The following is an 18678-nucleotide window of genomic DNA, read 5'->3' as shown; positions in this document are numbered from 1 at the left end:
ACATCTCATTCCAGTTTTAGTCCCCCTGTGTTTGCTGATATAATAATCTCCATTCTTCTGGGAAGACTTTCCACTAGATTTTGGAGCGTGACTGTGGGGGTTTGTGATCATTCAGCTACAAGAGTATTTGTGAGATCAGGTACTGATGTTGGGTGAGGAGGTCTTCATTCCAGTTCGTCCCAAAGGTGCTCAGTGGGGTTGAGGTCAGGGTTCTGTGCAAGAATCTCGAGATCGTCCAGTCCAACCTTCACACACCGTGTCTTCATGGGTCTCGCTTTGTGTACAGGGACGTTGTGACGCTGGAACACGTTTGAGTCTCTTAGTTCCAGTGAAGGGAAACTGTAACGCTACAGCATACAAATAAATTCTATATAATTGTGTGCGTCCAAATTTGTGGCAACAGTTTGAGGAAGATGCGTGTGATGGTCCGGTGTCCGCAAACAAAGCGCATCGATGTTGTGCAAGCGTGCAAGAAAGTGTAGAGGTGCTTGAACAATGCGTCATGAGGTAGGCTAATTCTGTGACTTCTACGCATACCGTTAATAATACCGCTTACAGGCTCCACGCATGACAAACGTTAACATTTCTCTAAAGGTGGATTAGACCCGTTAGAAGGTGATTGCACCAGTACTACTACACCTTGCCTCAGATTTGTATTACCGGTAGCTGTATTGCCAAAATAAACCACGAGACTGTTATTAATAATAGACTCCAACCTCACTGTTTACTCCATTTTCCACATTGGCATACCATTCATTAGCACTGTATTATGCAGTGTCTGTGTTCGTCCCAGCCTACCATTTTAACCCTTAAAGCCTGCCTTCTTCCTTCTTTCTCCCCAAACGTATTTCCTTTAAGGGTTGCTGATGGTCACGTGACCGTGTCCACCAACCACTGACTAACAGAGTAGGACAGCACACACACACTCTCTCTCTCTCTCACTCATACTCGGTTATAGGGAATATAACCCATACCGTACCAGAATACTGATCCTAGCAAACATCAGTCGCCATCCATTATCAAATATACAGATAACAGCCTTGCACAAGAGCATCTTTACTTTGGTGAAGGACAGGACACAGATAGAGGACATCCTGCGCGACATCCTGAAGCATTGTTTGTTTTGTTTTGTTATTTTTGTCCATTTCGGGTTGCATTTCCTCTACAACCTCTTCGGAACGCTTCGGATCCTAATCGTCGCGCAACAAATCCTTATCATTTGATTGACCGATTGATTTATTTATATATCTAGAGACATCCGGAAAATCCGGTAGCCTACGTCACCGACGTAACCTTCTCGCGTTACGTAACACCGACGAGCGCAACCGTGCGCCAAATCCCTCATGTCAAGACGCACACCTATGAAGCGCTGTCTTCATTACAGGATCTGAAGAAAAGCCGCATATCCTATTCTTGTTATTTGTGCAGTATTATATAGGCTATTTGGTTTGGATCCAGGTTTTTTTTGTCGGCCAACAGCCTATGTTCTTGCTCCGGTTCATTCCTTAGTGCGAAACGGATTGGTGAGGAAAAAAAAAAAACAACCCAAAAAAACATGTCGGGCCAGACGCTGACGGATCGCATCGCCGCCGCGCAGTACCAGCTCACCGGCTCGGACGTGGCTCGGGCTGTGTGTAAAGCTACCACACACGAGGTGATGGCGCCTAAGAAGAAGCACCTGGACTGTAAGTGGACATGTTCAGCAGCACTGTTCATGCGTTACCAGTTTGCGCCAGAATGATACACAGAATAGAAGAGCGGCGACTGTGAGCGTTTGGCGCTGTCCGTTTCAGCACCACGCCATTGAGATGTGCTGTCCTCTACACACTCGCGAATACAGGGAGTGACTGCATGTGTGTGTGTGGGTGGGTGGGTGGTTGGTTGGAAAAAATGCCTACAAATAGCCACACACACACACACACACACACACAGGTGCATACACAATGTAGGGTTAGTCAATAGCCGATGAAAGAAGCGAAAGCTTGTGTTTGTCATGTATATTACAGTACAGTGAAATGCTTTTCTTCACATAACCGGCTTGTTAGGACGTTGGGGGTCAGAGCTCAGGGTCAGCCTTAATATATGGAGCTGATAGGGTAAAGGATCTTGCTTGTTCATGGACCCAAAAGTGGCAGCTTGGCAGTGCTGAACCCCTAACCTTCTGATCAGTAGCCCAGAGCCTTAACTGTTGATGCAGCACTGCTTGATATATTGTGGCCTGCACTATTACTCTTCTGTAATGTTCACTATTCACTGTTATTAGTCCTTTATTAAGTGTCTGTGAAGGTCACAATGTGTTCACATATTGTAATATACACTATATGGCCAGATATGTATATGTACACCTGACATTCACACCCATATGCGGTTCTTCTCCAAACTGTTTTCACCAAGGTGGAAGCACAGAACTGTCTAGAATCTCTTTGTGTGCTGTAGCGTTACAATTTCCCTTCACTGGAACTGAGATTCAAACCTGTTCCAGCATGACAACGTCCCTGTACACAAAGCGAGCTCCATGAAGACATGGTGTGTGAAGGTTGGACTGGACGAGCTCGAGTGTCCTGCACAGAACCCTGACCTCAACCCCACTGAACACCTTTTGGGACGAACTGGAATGCGAACGGAAGGCGTCCTCACCTAACATCAGTGTCCATCCTCTGGTGCTCTTGTGCCTGAATGATCACAAATCCCAAAACAAGCTCGAAAAACTCAATATTAATTTCCACAGTTTTGGACTGGGATATTCAGTTCTCAGGTGTCCACATACTTTTGGCCATATAAGTGTATTTAAATTGAAATACTGTACTTGAGCCAGGGACTTTAACTGTTAGAATAAATTCACAGCCCACTTTAGCACAGAATGAATTCACTTATTTACTTATTTAAATGCGTGCTATAATATTCTGGCTACTTTGTGACGCCCTAGAGCTTTTTTAATTCCAGAACTTTCCAATAACAGAACATTTTATTCATACGCCTACTTGTTCGTCAGTTATTGAGGTTTGGATTGAACCCAGTCGATTCAAGTGACCAGTCAAACAAGCGAATAAGTATAAGAATTCAATAATAAATAATAATAATAATAAATCGCTTTTAATTGTGATTTCCACCACTTTAACAGAAAGAAAAACACGCAAAAAACCCACAAAAACAAAAACTGAGCTTCATGGACTTCTGGGAGTTCCCTACTTTGTGAACCAGTGCTTCACTGTGCCTCATTTTATCGGCTAATGTAAGCAACCATATATTATAGTCTATGATTTACACAGTATTAACCTTTTAAAATGTCATTTGTCAATATTCTGCCAAATTGGAACATTATGTAGAAATAATAGTGTCATTTGTAAAGATGCCACATATGTATCTTTATATTCCAGTGGCAGTAAAGTACATGAGGTTAGCCAGTGTGTCTCATTTTACCATCGGGTGCTAGTGGTCTTCAAAAATTGGTGGTCCATTACCCTCCTTGAAAAACAGAAACACTTAAGGGTTCTTGAAGGCTTCTTCGATCGTTACAATTTTTGAGCTCCAAACTTTTCTGATCACTTCAGAACGTTTCAGTTGTCGGACTGCGGAAAGAACGCTTACGCATTCTCGACGAACCCTCTTTTCCCCCATACACTCTTAAAAAATAGGTTCTTCAATGGTTCTTTACAGTACCATAGGTTTTGCAAAGAACCTTCTTCTTGTCAAGAACCATTTTTCATTGTGTAGGGTTCTTGAGTCGAGGTATATGGTTCTTTGGAGTTCTTTTATGGTTCGTTATAGGTTCTTCAGAGCAGTGTATTGGTTCTTCAAGGTATCATCCCTTAACAGGTTAAAGAACCCTACAAGGTTCGTTGTGGGACTGGAAAAGGTTCTCCTGGCATCACTCTTAAGAACCTTACTTTGGTTCCTTAAAGCACTTACTAAGGTTTTTTTACTTACCATAACATGGTTCCTTGTAGCACTGCTGAAGAACCATTTCTGGATTCTTTAATGCACCAGTAAATAGATGGTTCTCTAAAGAACTTGAGGGTAAAAGTTTCTTTGTGCAGCTTAAAATGGTTCTCCTATGGCATCAAGCTGAAAAACCCTTTTTTGGCTCTTCTTGGAACCTTTATTTTTTAGAGCGTAACGGAGTATATTATTACCTACATCATCTAAACTACTATTAAAAAAACTCACTATTCCCCAGACTCAGGTTAAATCTGGAACCCTTAAGTTCTTTGGCTTGCCTTTTCGAGCGAAACCTAGGGTTAGGGCTAGGGTTAGGGAATAACTCCATGTGTTCCCTTTCAGAAAACAGAAAACTCTCAACTATTTAAGACTCCTTTAGGAACCTTTCTTTTTAAATTACGTAGTACTCAGATATGCCTTTAAATGTTTGTCTTCGTGGTTATTTGAAAACGTATACGGTTTCAGTTCATTTCGATATCCACATCTTATCGGGGTTACAGTATTTCTTCCAGTCTACGTTCACCCGCTGTTTTCGTGATAATGGAGAATCAGGAGCACTATGTAGGAAACTGTGAAGGTTTTCAGTCGTCCACATCATTTCAGCTAGTCATAATAGCTAGTCATATTACCTAGTATTAATTACAGTTACAAATATAAGGAGAGTCGATGTGAGTATTCGCTGCCAGAGCACATCAGTGCAAATGCATCACGTGGATTTCAGGTTCTGGGCGGTTTTCAGGCTCGTTTACGAAGAATATAACATAACTTTTACGTTGATATGTAGTGAATAGGATAGGAATTAACACACCAAGCTTTGCCTCACAGCAGACTGGAGTAAAAGAACAGGTGAATAGGCAAAACTGACCAGCCCTAAGAGGATACAGATGAGGGTAAAATCACGTTACACTACAAGGTTGCCAGTTATATTACTGAGGGGTCAGTACTTAAAAGGGTCCACTGTCGTTATACATTGCGAGAGCGGTCTCTAGAGGAGAAATTAAAAAACTATTACTGACCAATTTTGTTGTGTTATTTGAAGTGTTTTTTTTTTTTTTGTGTGTGTGTGTGTGCTTTTTTCATTTTGGATGTCTCTATTTGTATTTATTATATGGAATGTTACTTTTTGGTTCAGTTTTGATGTATATATGTTACTTACTTTGATATTTATAGTTAATAGTTTATCTATATAAATATGTATGTACAGTACCGTGCAAAAGTCTTAGGTCCCCTATTTTTTTTTTTTTAGTCCAACCTTTTGTTACAGATCTTTAATTTTATGACTTGTACATTATCGAGACGGTACAAGGGAAACATTTTAGATTCCCAAACATTAGGTTTCCAGCGCTAAATTAACTGTTACAGAAAAATGCTTGTACGTCAGTAAAGAGAACAGCATATTAAGTGGTAAGAGAGACTTTTCAAACAGAAACACAATGACGGTTGCTGGATTTTGTTCCAAAAATAAGACGCGAGTGCGACAGTCCAAATCTCCAGAAGAACCGTGACTGGTTCTGCAAGACGCTCAATAAGTCTTACATCTCATTTCCTTATAACACTGCACATATTGTACCTGAGACTACTTTTTTTAAGCAGAGGGTCGTCACACCAAATATTGCCTTTCCTTTTTTTTTTTTTTTTTTTAAATAGAGAAACGTTTAATTCCATTATTTTCGAAGGCATCTTTACTCTACAGCATTTCTTTGCACGTGCCTGAGACTTTTGCACAGCACTGTATATTTAGAAGCTTGAGTAAACAATACCTAAACAGTAATTAGGGAGAATTTAATGGCGAGAGGCGCTATGCAAATGAGCTCTGCGGTGTTTTGTTGTTTGCTGTGACCAATCTGTTCTGTATAAGGGTTCCTTTGGGAGTTTTGCAAAACACGGCATTCACGGCTTATAAACGGATACACGTTTATCTTTAACCGTGTCACATCGATGGTTACAAAAAACGCGGAGTTTGTATCATATAGGGCGGTCGCGTTTTGCTTTTAATCGGGAAGAGTTGTGTCCGTGGCTTCAAATCTCACGATAACGTCGGCTATCTGGTCTTTAATTAAGCGATGCGAGTGGTCATCGAAAACGGCGCACATATCGCATACAAGCTGTCTGAGTTATGTCCAAATGTCCGAAATCCAAATACTTCACTCAAAAGTCAATTATTGCTCAAAATAGTAGTTACATCTTTAATTATATATGTTCAATTGAATCAACAGCTACTAGGAACTGTTCCCGGGGGCACGCTGGCTTACTGGTTAGAACGTTTGCCTCGCACCGCGAGGGTCAGGGGTTTGATTCCCCTGTATGCTCTCATTGTTCTTCGGAGGTTTCCTCTAGGTACGCCCATGCGTTGTAGGCTGATTGGCATTTTTAAATTGTGTGTGATTGTGCCGTGCAATGGGCTGGCCCGCCATCCAGGGTGTCCGCTGTTTTGTACCCTGAATACCCTGCGATAGGCTCCAGGCTCCCTGCAACCCTGTGTAGGATAAGCTGTACAGAAAATGGATGGATGGATGGATGAACTTATAACTTGTTACTCGAACAATGTGTGTCACAATGGCAATACAGTATGTGGTTTTAGAACTGCCGTGTGATGTTTTATACTCATCGTACAGTCCTAATAATCTGTAAGTATCTGTGAAGGGGAAAATGACACCATTGTAAATGAGCTGTGTTAGAGACGGGGCACAATCCCAATCCCCAGATTGTGATGGTTCACTCGGGGTTAACCATGTGGAATAGCCTCTGAACAGCAGGAGACTTTGGTAAATATTTTGTCTACTACACTCATGAATGCTGGAATGTTTTGTCTACTGTGATGAGCTTTATACAAGCATTGTGCTAACTGGGATTTGTATCATCTGTCGTATATAATTTCCTTGGCCGTTCGTGAATAATATTGGAACCCCCAGCTTTAGAATGGTAGTTCTGTGTAACTTACTATGGATGAAATGTCCCTTCTCTTGATGAGCACAGGAACAACTTTAACTCGGATTATAGAGAAATCTGCTTCATTTATACATCAAATACGAGACGTACCGGTTCAAACGCGAGCGCGTCGCATCCATAACCGCAGGTTTTCCTTAATAATGAATTCCCAAAGCAAGAAATATTTTCAAACCTATACTTTTTGTGCTCATTCAAGTCATACTGTTTATGTTATATGTACATATGCCGCTTATCCGCGATGGAGTTTTGTAGAAATTGCGCGGTCTCCCGCAAAGGTTTGTCCATTTGATGTCACATCCGTAACACTGGAATGGCCCATAAGCCAAATTAGTGATGAGGTTTGAGTAGTATTATCAGTGAAGGCATACATTGCATGCTTTGTGCATGGCAATATTGATATTCTTTGTAGGAGGACACCCGTTGAGACAGATGTCCTGAATAAAACACTCAGTCCAGAGCTTCATGTTTCATAGCAGAGTAATACCAGATTCAAAGTAAAAAAAAAAGAAAAAAAATATACATTCACAGACAAACTGTATAATACGTAGAGGAAGGAGGCCTCTTAGTGTCTTCACGGCTGTACTGGCCACTGAGCCCTGTAGCCGACAGGGTAAGACCTGCTGAATTATAAATCAATCAGCCAAAGCTTACATGCATTATTTACACAGCTAAAGATGAGGGCACTAATACCGGGACAGAGAGGATGTCTGGCTATGTCCAAGTGTTTATAACGAGTAATTTTTAGTTTATTTTTCATCTATGGACTGTTTGTGTTCTAGTCGAAACATTTCTAGAATAATCAGCATTTAAAAAAAATTTTCCCCAAGCGTTTGCACTAGGGAGGAGCCTAGTTAAGCGTAACTAAAAAAAAAAAAGGACATCTAGACATCTTTCATTGGTTAACACTGATTATCATACCTGTTTTCCACACGTCATGCTCTCCTGGGTTCTTCTCTATGCCTCGAAACTGCAGCACTTTATTAAACTCACCACTGCGTTAACGCCGAAGAAGTGGGAATCAGCCCTAAAGGTGCTTTATGTTTGATACATCCATGGTAATACGATGTGTGTATCGAATATCGACTTTAATCCGAGCTGTGAAAAAGAACAATGGCTGTGGGGTGATTTTTGTCTTCTTCTTTTTTTTTTTATTATTATTATTTATTTATTTTATTAAGGGCATGATGTCCCCATTAATCGCCATTAAATCAAGTCCTAGTTCACAAATTTGCTTATTTATTTATTTATTTATTTATTTATTTATTTATAAATTGATAACCTTGTCTCGTCCCTATACAGGACTAGGCCTGTCAAAACGATCACTCAATCATGTAAAAGTAATTATTTGAGCTGATTGTGATGAACTGTTGACTTTTTATATTACACCGGGGGGGGAAATAAGTATCGAACGCGTCAACATTTTTTCCCAGTAAATATATTTCCGATCAGGCTATTCACGTGAAATTTTCACCAGACATCAGTGTTAACTCACAAGATCCACACGTGTAAAGAATTCACAACATTGAAGTCCGTAAATGAAGTTGTGTGTAATAAAGTGGAACGACACGGGGAAAAAAGTACTGAACACGCTAAGTGAAACGTATTTAATACTCCGCGGAGAAGCCTTTGTTTGTAACGACAGCTTCCAGACGCTTCCTGTAACACATCCCAGAGGGAAAATTTGACGGGGTCACGTAAATGAAATGAATCCCACGTGTCGTATTGTTTTCTAAACAAACTTCTATAACAAACGAGCTCGTTTATAAAGACGTCTTTACGGACGACTGCACAAATCAGTGAGTGCATGGTGGCGGTGCTCTACATTAACTTCAGTCTAAAAGTAAACACCGGTTCATTGAAAAGAAAAAAAGTTTACTGCATGTTATTTTTGATGAGGTAGACTTCACTACATGACACAACCGACTCTAAAAATCCTAGTCTTTGTCTCATTGTCATCACTAGTCAAAAAAATCTCATTACATTAACATCATCACATACTAAAAATATGTGAAAATATCTTTTTGTGTGTCTATTAATAAATAAGATATATTATATTCTTAACTTGCTCTTTAAGGTTCGTCGGATGCTTTCCAAGCTTTCCAAAAACCCGAACCGTTTCTGATGAGGGTTCTACATAGAACCTTTAAGGGTTCCCACAGAGGGACAACCGAACAACCCTTAAGAGGTCGGTTTTGTCAAAGCATCATGTAGACGTCATAAAATAAAGTATATATCTGTCAAGATAATGGGGCATCCATTGCGCTAATAGAGGTCCATCGGGGCAGGAATCACGTTGCCCCCGTGTTCAGGGGAGGAGGAGCAGCAGAAAGGACAGTTCATGATGACAGGGTTGGCAAATTGGGCTAGATTAAACATTTTCTGGGGGAGACATAAAATAATCAAGAAATAAAAGCTAATAAGTCTGCACACAAATGCAAAGTATGAGAATGTATGATATACAGAACCATTTCTATTGTAAAATTTATTGGAAAGACTGGGGAATAGGAAATCAGGATTATGGCGTGTGCACCACGGGGACCTTGTTTCCCATGCAAAGGCTGAGAAAATTTGGATTTGGATTTGGATCTGGTTGGACATTTGGCTGGTTGCGGAAACCTGGCAACCCTGGTTAATGACATCATGACCTCAGACACAGTTGAATAAACATCTAAGACCTCTCAACATCAGCTGCTAGATCATTTATTATGGACTCTGAACTGCCTAGTACGGGATTACTGTAAAAATTCCCTAGATACTCGTGTGTAGAATATATCATGTGTGATAGCCTCTCAAATGAATTTTGTTCAAGGTTACGTCGTTATAAATGTTGTCGAAAACCTATGCTCACGAGCAGCTGCTGCTAGGCCCAGACGTAAATGTTTTCGTTGGCCACATGTTGAACAATTCACGCCTTTTTTTTTTTCTGCCAGTGGTCATTACGGTAATAGCTGGCTGCGTTGGTACTGTGTTTCCATAGAAACAGGACCCACAGTGCGCTTGTTAAAGGTAAAAGTGTTAAAGGTGTGTAAGATGTGAACATCTGTTCGCTGTGGAAGAGACTGTGGTCATGTGGTGTTAAAATAATAGTGAATAAATATCATGAATAATTAAAAGGTGAGTGAATGCAGTTCTGTCCTAATAACACATCACCTTAGATAAATCGAACAGTCCACATCTGGACAGATGCTGCTGATAGACTAAGGGTTAGATTTAAGATTAAGTCATTAGGTAGTTGATTATTTTCCTAAAACAACACGTCCCAAAGTGTTTTATCCCTCTTGTACCACAGCAGTTTGATACTCTCCATCCATCCATCCATTTTCTATACCGCTTATAATACAGGGTCGTGGGGAACTGGCGCCTGTCCCACAAGGTGGGGTAAACCCTGGACGGGGTTCCAGTCCACAGGGCACACTCACACACACATTCAACCTACCATGCATGTCCTTGGACTGGGGAAGGAAGCCGGAGAACGTGGGGGAAACCCCCGCAGCACGGGGAGAACATCTAAACGCCGTGTCGGGAATCGAACCCCACAACCCTGGAGGTGTGAGGCGAACGTGCACCCGATTTTATACTCTCGAACAATTGAATTCCTCTCACTTACATTATAACAGTTATAAACACCATCACATTTGCGTCGTTGTTTACTGTTCATGCTGGTAGGAGCCATGTTGATTCGACGTCACTTGCTGAACTCGGGGTTGAAGACGCCGTCCTGAGTTCCCGGGTAGGAATCCCCCCGACATGAAGCGGCGTTTTCTTCGGTCTATCCTGGTCAGAGGTCGGGAATTAGACGGACGCAGCGTTAATCCTGCTTCTTTACCTCCAGTGCAATCTGAGCTGGATCCACAGCTATATTTAAAAGCTCATCTTCACCTGTCTAACTCAGTTCCTATTGAACCAATTACATCTCAGTCGGTAACACCAATGCCTTCATGTGGTAGCTTCTTCCAGCCCTGATGTGATGTCTGCATACAGACCGCAGAGATCAATAGTACTTTGTAGCCGCTGCGTTGTGTTTTTTTCATTACCTTTCTCGGTAACTCTGTTCTGTTATTACCATGCCGATGAACTCGACGTCTTTCAGGGGAACAGTATAGACGTTGCGTCACTAAGGAAGGGGCGAGATCGTTCTTGGGTCGGGGGGTGACTGATGAAACGCTGCATTTTGGGGCGCTTGACAGAGATGACAGAGGCTTAGAGAGAGGGGAACTCTGTGCTTTCAGTATTGATCACTTTGTGCAACAAATTAATCGATATGTATTTATTATATTCTCTGTGGTCCCTTTTGTGGCTGAGATTATGTCCTCAGTATTTATGCTCCAGATTACCTGGGGGAGGGGACGGCTATGCTCTACTTTACCGATAAACCAATATAATGAGGGCATGTTCCTTTTTATCGAACGACCTCTGTTCTGTAGGGAATCTTTCCCTTGGTGTATGGCATAATACACTAACCTCTTACCTTTCTGTCTTCATATGGTACAAAACAGCTACACGGATAGTTAGTGCTGCAGAGGAATACTATTTTGCATTATTCATGTTATGTTAGGACTAAAACACTTCGGGAAGTGCTGATATAGGAAAACAATCCATGTTTTAGCCTCAAATCTATTTAACCTCGCGATTACTGACTGAACACTATGCTGCACTCTACTGATTGATCTTATATCATTTTAGCTCTGTAACTTTTCCCCTTTTTACCCATGACCTCTTTTTATTCTTAATTTAATGCATTTTTCTCATTTTTATTTCTTACCTTTATTTCTTGTTCTTATATATATATATATATATATATATATATATATATATATATATATATATATATATTTAATACCTTGTATTTTCTTTCTGTAAAGCACTTTGAATTCCCACTGTGTATGAAATGTGCTATATACAGTTGTGACCAAAAATTTGCATACCCCTTGAAGAATCTGCTAAATCTTAACACTGTTAACAAAATAAGAGGCACATTCTTTACTTTTCCAGCATCTTCTGTATATTTGAGCCCTTTCCAACAGCGTCTATATGATGTTGACATCCGTCTTTTCACGCCGAGGACGACCGAGGGACTCGCACACGACTATTACAAAAGCTGCAAACGTTCACTGACGATCAAGAAGGCAACACGATACATTAAGAGCCAGGGGGGTGTAAACTTTTGAACAGGACGATCGGTGTAAATTGTTATTATTTTGTTTAAAGAGCTTATTTTTTCATTTAATACTGCCCTTCAGATGCTAAATAAAATAGTTACATGTCTCCCAGAAGACAAAATTACTAGCAATTTACTTTTTGATCATCCTGTTCAAAAGTTTACACCCCCCTGGCTCTTAATGTATCGTGTTGCCTTCTTGATCATCAGTGAACGTTTGCACCTTTTGTAACAGTCGTGTACGAGTCCCTCGGTCGTCCTCGACGTGAAAAGACGGATCTCAACATCATACGCTGTTGGAAAGGACTCAAATATGCCGAAGATGCTGGAAAAGTAAAGAATGTGCCGGACCTGGAGGATTTTTCTGAAGAACAGTGGGCAGTTTAACTGCTCAGGACGAACAAGGGACTCGTGAAGAACTCTCACAAAACATAAACACGGTCGCTGATCGTCCAGGTACAGTACACATAATCGAGTAACTGAGAAAACGAGTTTAAACACTAGCAGGCTGCTGTCGGCAAGCTAGCTATAGAAATACCCAGAGTGTAATTTTCAACGCTGGTGTAAACAGGTACTTTTGCTCAGAAATGTTGCTGTGTGTCAGTCAAGATAAGATAGATAGACAAGATGCACATTTGTTATTCGCTCCAATCATGGGCATTAACATTAGTGAATAAGGACAGCATTAGCTAGTTAGCTAGCTAGCGTTAGATCTGCTTCCGCTACCCAGACTAAACGTGCAAGTTGTTACTTATTGTATTTATCAATCCAAGATTGCCACCTGTCAAAAATGCCCCAACAAATCAACCTTTTACTTATCCGGGGTTGGGGGTTCTCCCCATTCTTCGGGGGTTTCCAAGTCCAAAGATATGCATTGTAGGCTGATTGGCATTTCCAAATTGTCCATAGTGTGTGGGTGTGCCCCGAGTCCCCTGGGATAGGCTCCAGGCTCTGGGTGACCCTTTGTAGTGTATGCAGTATGGAAAATGAATGGATGGATAGATGGATGGATGGATGGATGGATAGCTGTTTTAGTTATCCTCCTCGTCATGGTGGTATAAATGCTGACAGGAAGCGAGTGATGACGCATGCTCCAGAGTGGCTGAAGATGGCTTTAAGAAAATGCTGTATGCTATTGTAAATGTTGATGGCGTCAATGTAATCACCCTAAATTCCTCCATATGTTGTTGTTTACAGCACGATGTTGTTTTTATTTATTTATTTAAAAACACCAACAGAAATTGGCTATATTTTTAACAGATTATTTATTTTTTTACAGTGTAGGACATACAGTAATTACTGTACACACATAACCTGAGCTTATTTTCTAGGCTTTCCTCATTTTGTTTTTTTTCTGCGTATTTCCAATATTTTTCCCGTGCGCTATTTCTGCAGTGCAAGCCTGTAAAGTTCTTCGCGACGCTCTCTCATGCAGGGACGGACAATGCTGTTTTCAGATTTCAGATATCAGATATCCGATGAGGCTTCACAGATATGTAATATTGGATCATTTTCCTCAATAAAGATATGTTCAAGTATAAGTATATTTTTGTTTAACGTGGGTCCTCTTTCTTTTAGGAACCTGTGTCAGAGTGTTTCACGGACTTTGCCGATCTGTTTCCTCTCTAGATCTGATCTCCGCCACCAATGAGACCAATGTGAACATCCCACAGATGGCCGACACGTTGTTCGAGAGGGCGATGAATGCCAGCTGGGTGGTGGTCTTCAAAGCGCTCGTCACCACACACCACATGTGTATCCATGGCAATGAGGTCAGTTTCTAGTGTAGATCGGATTCCTCTTAGCGATTGGAGAATTCGATTGATTGAGAACTACAGAGTAGCCGATTTTTTTCCTGCTTGTTTCGTCAGTATTGTTCTGCCGTGCTTCACACCGACAAGCACGCCGTTCCGTCTCTACGTTTTAGAGCACAGGCAGTTCGCAGAAATACAAAGATGTTGATTTTTCTGTCTGAATCATTCCAGAGGTTCATCCAGTACCTGGCCTCCAGGAATTCACTCTTCAACCTCAGCAATTTTATCGACAAAACCGGTACTCACGGTGAGTGTCCGCGCATGAGCCGTATTCATCGACTTGTTTTTGATTTGAGTCTGTACGTAATCTAAGTTGTTCTGTCTTTTGGAAAACAAGGCTACGACATGTCCACATTTATCAGACGATACGCGCGGTACCTCAACGAGAAAGCGTACGCTTACCGTGCAATGGCCTTCGATTTCACTCGAGTCAAGAAAGGGTACGTCATTCTCTCCTGTTTCCCAACAGAGGACTGGTGTTTGTTTTAGAAACCTATCTGCCGACAGTGTTGTGTATGCGTGCCGCAACATTAACACTCAAGCTGTTGAAATCCTTCCTGCTGCTCGACTCTGACCGAAGCGTTTCACGTTTGTTCAGGGAAAAGTAACAGAACGTTTCGGATCGGGGAAAGTAAAAAAAGGTTCCTGTGAAAAAAAAAAGATGAAATGTAGAAAAATGGTGTGATGTGTGGACGTTTGCTTCTGTTCCAGCCCTCACTAGTGAAATAAACAGGTTAAATATAGATTCCTTTGTTGTTGCTTAGCAACAGTTTTTTTTTTAATGACATGGCTCTGAGTTTTACTGTAATATCACAATGCTTACATTGGATAGTTTTATGTTTCTGGTTAGTGTAGGTCTTATAAAATTTCTGTAGCGGATAACTAAACCAGGCTTGCACTCATATAGTGAAGAGGCAATGTCTATGCCTGGTACTAGGAACATTACTTAAAGTATACAGTTTGCTATGCGTTATTACTCATCAGGGTTTGTTCTCACTGATATCCATTCATGGTCTTTATGTGCTGTGTGTGTGTGTGTGTGTGTGTGCAGTGCTGATGGAGTGATGAGGACTATGGCTCCTGAAAAACTGCTAAAGGCTATGCCGGCTCTGCAGACTCAAGTGGACACGCTACTGGAATTCGATGTGAGTAACTTCATGGCCCTCGGAAACGGATTCATTAATTAGATTACGTTAATTAGAAACCATCCTACTAATTTATTACCGAGGATCGCCAGCAGTCTTACTGGTCTAGATATAAAAGGCTAAAACCGATCCGTTTTACTCGTCAACCCTGTGAACGCGTCAGATCTCTATTGTGGGCGGAGAAAAAAAAAAAAAAAAAACGAGAGTTTTTGCCCAAGGGCGCTTGTCTCTTCATATAATTGAATTCGGTAGGATTTTTTTTTTTTTTTTTGTGTGTGTGTGTGCTAATATTTTGAAAATGTTCCTTGGAGGCACATTCAGACGAGACACATGCACGTGCTTCAGTCTTTTTTACCATCCTGACACGTTGCTAGACATAATCTCTCGAATCACGTCCTTCGTTTATGTACCAGTCTAGACCGTCACTGTTTAGTGTTGCAGTTTTAAAAAACCTCTCATATCACCTTCAAACCTATTAGTAAATACTTTAGGATGTAAGGTCCGCCCATGACAGCACTCACGATGACAGCGGAAATCGTTAATAGAGATTTTTAATAGTTTAATGTTGCGAAACATTTTCCAGTTCGACTGTTTTGGCTCTGATGTGTGATTGTAGCGACTCGGGGCTGCAAGAGGCAGAGCACAGACACACAGGAGACCAAAGTGAGGGAAAACTTATAGCGCTTATTTATTGGCGCGAGGTGAGAGCTGTACGATCGCCGAGTCGGTCTGGTGTGCGTAAAGTGAGGCTGAGCAGAGGCGTGACGTGACCCGGGGAGCGGTATCGTCGGCTGGGAGGCAGTGAGGGAGCGGTGTCGTCCTCGTAATCTTCGTTGTGTGCTGAAAACAAAGCAACAGGCATCAGCGTAGCCATACTGGGAGAACGTGCTGCCCTGGCTTTCTCTGAGGCCCACTTTAAAACTCTGCCGTCATCTCCCTGAGGGTAGACAGAGAGCTGGCGCGGCACTATAGCCTCTCGCTGCCGTGTTGTCCAAAACAGCACCGTTTCAGCGGCCGTGCGAGGAGCGATAATCCGTCGGTGATGTGCGTGGGCTGTAGCTCTGCGGTCACAGTGATCTAGTTGTTGCTTTTAAATTTTCTGGATGTAGATAAGACACACAGGTGAGTGTGTGAACAATGCCGCTTGCATTATCGCTGCATGTGCACACAAAATCACTATAAAGTCAGTGCAAGGAATATTCCTTGGGTTTTTAGTCACTTTATTTTCTGATTATAAATGTGATATTCCTGTCATATAATACTGGAAAGCATAGGGGGCGCACGGTGGCTTAGTGGTCGGCACGTTCGCCTCACACCTCCAGTTCTCCCTGTGCTGTGGGGTACTCCGGGTACTCCGGTTTCCTCCCCCAGTCCAAAGACATGCATGCTAGGCTGATTGACATGTCTAGAGTGTCCGTAGTGTATGAATGGGTGTGTGAATGTGCACTGCGATGGATTGGCTCCCTGTCCAGGGTGTACCCCGCCTTGTCCCATGCTCCCTGGGATAGGCTCCAGATTTCCTCGTGACCCTGAAAAGGATAAAGCAGTATAGAAGATGGATGGATGGATAACACTGGAAAGCTTTTTTTGGAAGGTACTCTTTGGCACTGTATTGTATAACGTTGCCTCACTCACACAATTGTCTGTCCTTCTTCTTGCAGGTTCATCCCAAAGACCTGAACAATGGCATCATCAATGCAGGGTTCCTGCTTCTCTTCAAGGACCTGATTAAACTCTTTGCCTCCTACAACGACGGCATTATTAATTTATTAGGCGCGTGACGTTTTAATGAAAACCTCGACTTTGCTATGCGATGTTTCTTCTCCCAAATCTTTCATTCAAAGGTTGATAAATGGGCGCTCTTTTTCTTTTTTTTTATTTTAATGCAGAGAAATATTTCAAAATGAAGAAATCTGACTGCAAGGAGTCGCTCGAGATCTATAAGAAGTTTCTGACGCGAGTAACGAAGATTTCAGAGTTCATGAAAATCGCAGAGGTATGAAAGAAATGCTTCGACGTGTGAGAAAATTCCTGAAACGTATGTTATTACGTGACAGTGCCGTTTGTCTCAATAAAGATCTTCCCTTTCAGCAAGTCGGCGTGGACAAAAATGACATTCCTGACATATCTTATGTAAGTTATCTGTATGATTATATACTCTGCGTTCACTTATCTTTCATTTCATGCAGTACGCGCGTGGGTATTTACTAACGTTGATTGTTTAAATGGATTTGTATTCAATGAGTTGTAGAACGCCGTTTTATTATGTTAGTTCGCCTTAAAGAATGCGTACAGTGATATTGAACTTCCAGGTCTCTACCTTTTTAAAAAATACTTACTTGGAGTCTGATTATCTAACTAACCTTAACTACGACTAACTAACGTCCTTTCAGAACCTAATTATAACAGTGTTTAGCATTATCGTATCATAGCATGGTGATCTAATGGTTTCACAGACCGTCATATTCCTAAACAACCTTTAACTTGCTAAATCTGATTAAGGGGCATTGTTAGTACTTTTCCATTAACCAGACTACATAGCGCCATTCGGTGCGCTACTAAAGGGCTTTGTCCTTCATTCTTGTCGCCGTGATACTGGGCGTTCTCAGTGTCTTCACCCGGGGGTGGTGGCTGACCTGGCAGACTCGGACGACGAGGACTGCCAGTTTAACAACTGCCGGGAAGAGGACCCGGTAATCATGTGCAGAGCAGAGACACCGGGGCTACAGCTTAATGCATTGCTTCTTTAATTTAGGAATAACAACAGCAACAACAATAATAGTTAAAAAAACAACAACAAAAAAAAACAACAACAGCAGCACAAAAAAAAGCTTACAATTATACTGTATATTTACAATATTATGTACAGTGGGGTCCAAGAATTAAAATTGGAAATAAAAATACACGGAAGGTTTTAGAACGTAAATATCCAATGTCGTTAGTATTCAATATTCTGCTCTAGTTCTAGGTCCCTACTTAAATGTGCGATATTGACCGTGTTAACTGCTTCGTACAAAAGGTCAGATTTTCCTCACGTCTAATCTCTTCTATCGAAGCGTGTGATCAGACGACGCTCCGATAGAGTTGATCTAAAACGGGTCATAAGGTTTTACTCAAGCTTGGGGAGTCCATGCCAGCTCATTAAAGCGAAGAATCGACTTTTCGCTCGAGTTGTTGTCAGTAATATCATTTTATCATTTGTAATGAAAATCGTTGTATTAAAATCGAAAAGAATGCAACATAGAAGCATTTCCGTTAGTGCTCTTAGACTTTTGTACCCCACTGTATAGTATTATAAACTACCAGTTAATGATGAGCGATAAATCGTAAATAATAAAAGTACAGGGATACGGGAAAGCGCATGTGGCACGAGCGATGATGTCACACCTGGTAGTCAAATATGTATTTCTTTTAGTGTTTAGCACGTTCGCCTGACACCTCCAGGGTCGGGGGTTCGATTCCCACCGTGACCCTGTGTGTGTGTGTGGAGTTTGCGGTGCTGCGGGGGTTTCCTCCGGGTACTCCGGTTTCCTCCCCCAGTCCAAACACATGCATGGTAGGCTGATTGGCGTGTCCAAAGTGTCCGTAGTGTCTGAATGGGTGTGTGAGTGTGTATATGATTGTGCCCTGCGATGGATTGGCACGCTGTCCAGGGTGTACCCCGCCTTGTGCC

At 41.6% G+C, this 18678-nt stretch overlaps 1 protein-coding gene across 1 annotated transcript in view; it reads left to right on the top strand.

Moving 5' to 3' along the window:
• Nucleotides 1-921: 921 nt before the first annotated feature.
• snap91b (synaptosome associated protein 91b) overlaps nt 922-18678 on the top strand; it is a 36060-nt gene continuing 18303 nt past the window's right edge. The window contains exons 1-8 of the mRNA XM_017494480.3: nt 922-1685; nt 13676-13818; nt 14032-14107; nt 14198-14300; nt 14912-15005; nt 16667-16778; nt 16895-17001; nt 17097-17138. Coding sequence (XP_017349969.1) covers nt 1556-1685; nt 13676-13818; nt 14032-14107; nt 14198-14300; nt 14912-15005; nt 16667-16778; nt 16895-17001; nt 17097-17138 — 807 coding nt within the window. The 5' untranslated portion in view covers nt 922-1555. The remainder of the gene's footprint in view (nt 1686-13675; nt 13819-14031; nt 14108-14197; nt 14301-14911; nt 15006-16666; nt 16779-16894; nt 17002-17096; nt 17139-18678) is intronic.

This window comes from Ictalurus punctatus, chromosome 19 (assembly GCF_001660625.3).
Source record: "Ictalurus punctatus breed USDA103 chromosome 19, Coco_2.0, whole genome shotgun sequence".
In the NCBI taxonomy this organism is placed as follows: Eukaryota; Metazoa; Chordata; class Actinopteri; order Siluriformes; family Ictaluridae; genus Ictalurus; species Ictalurus punctatus.
This window is presented reverse-complemented; position numbering and strand designations above follow the sequence as displayed.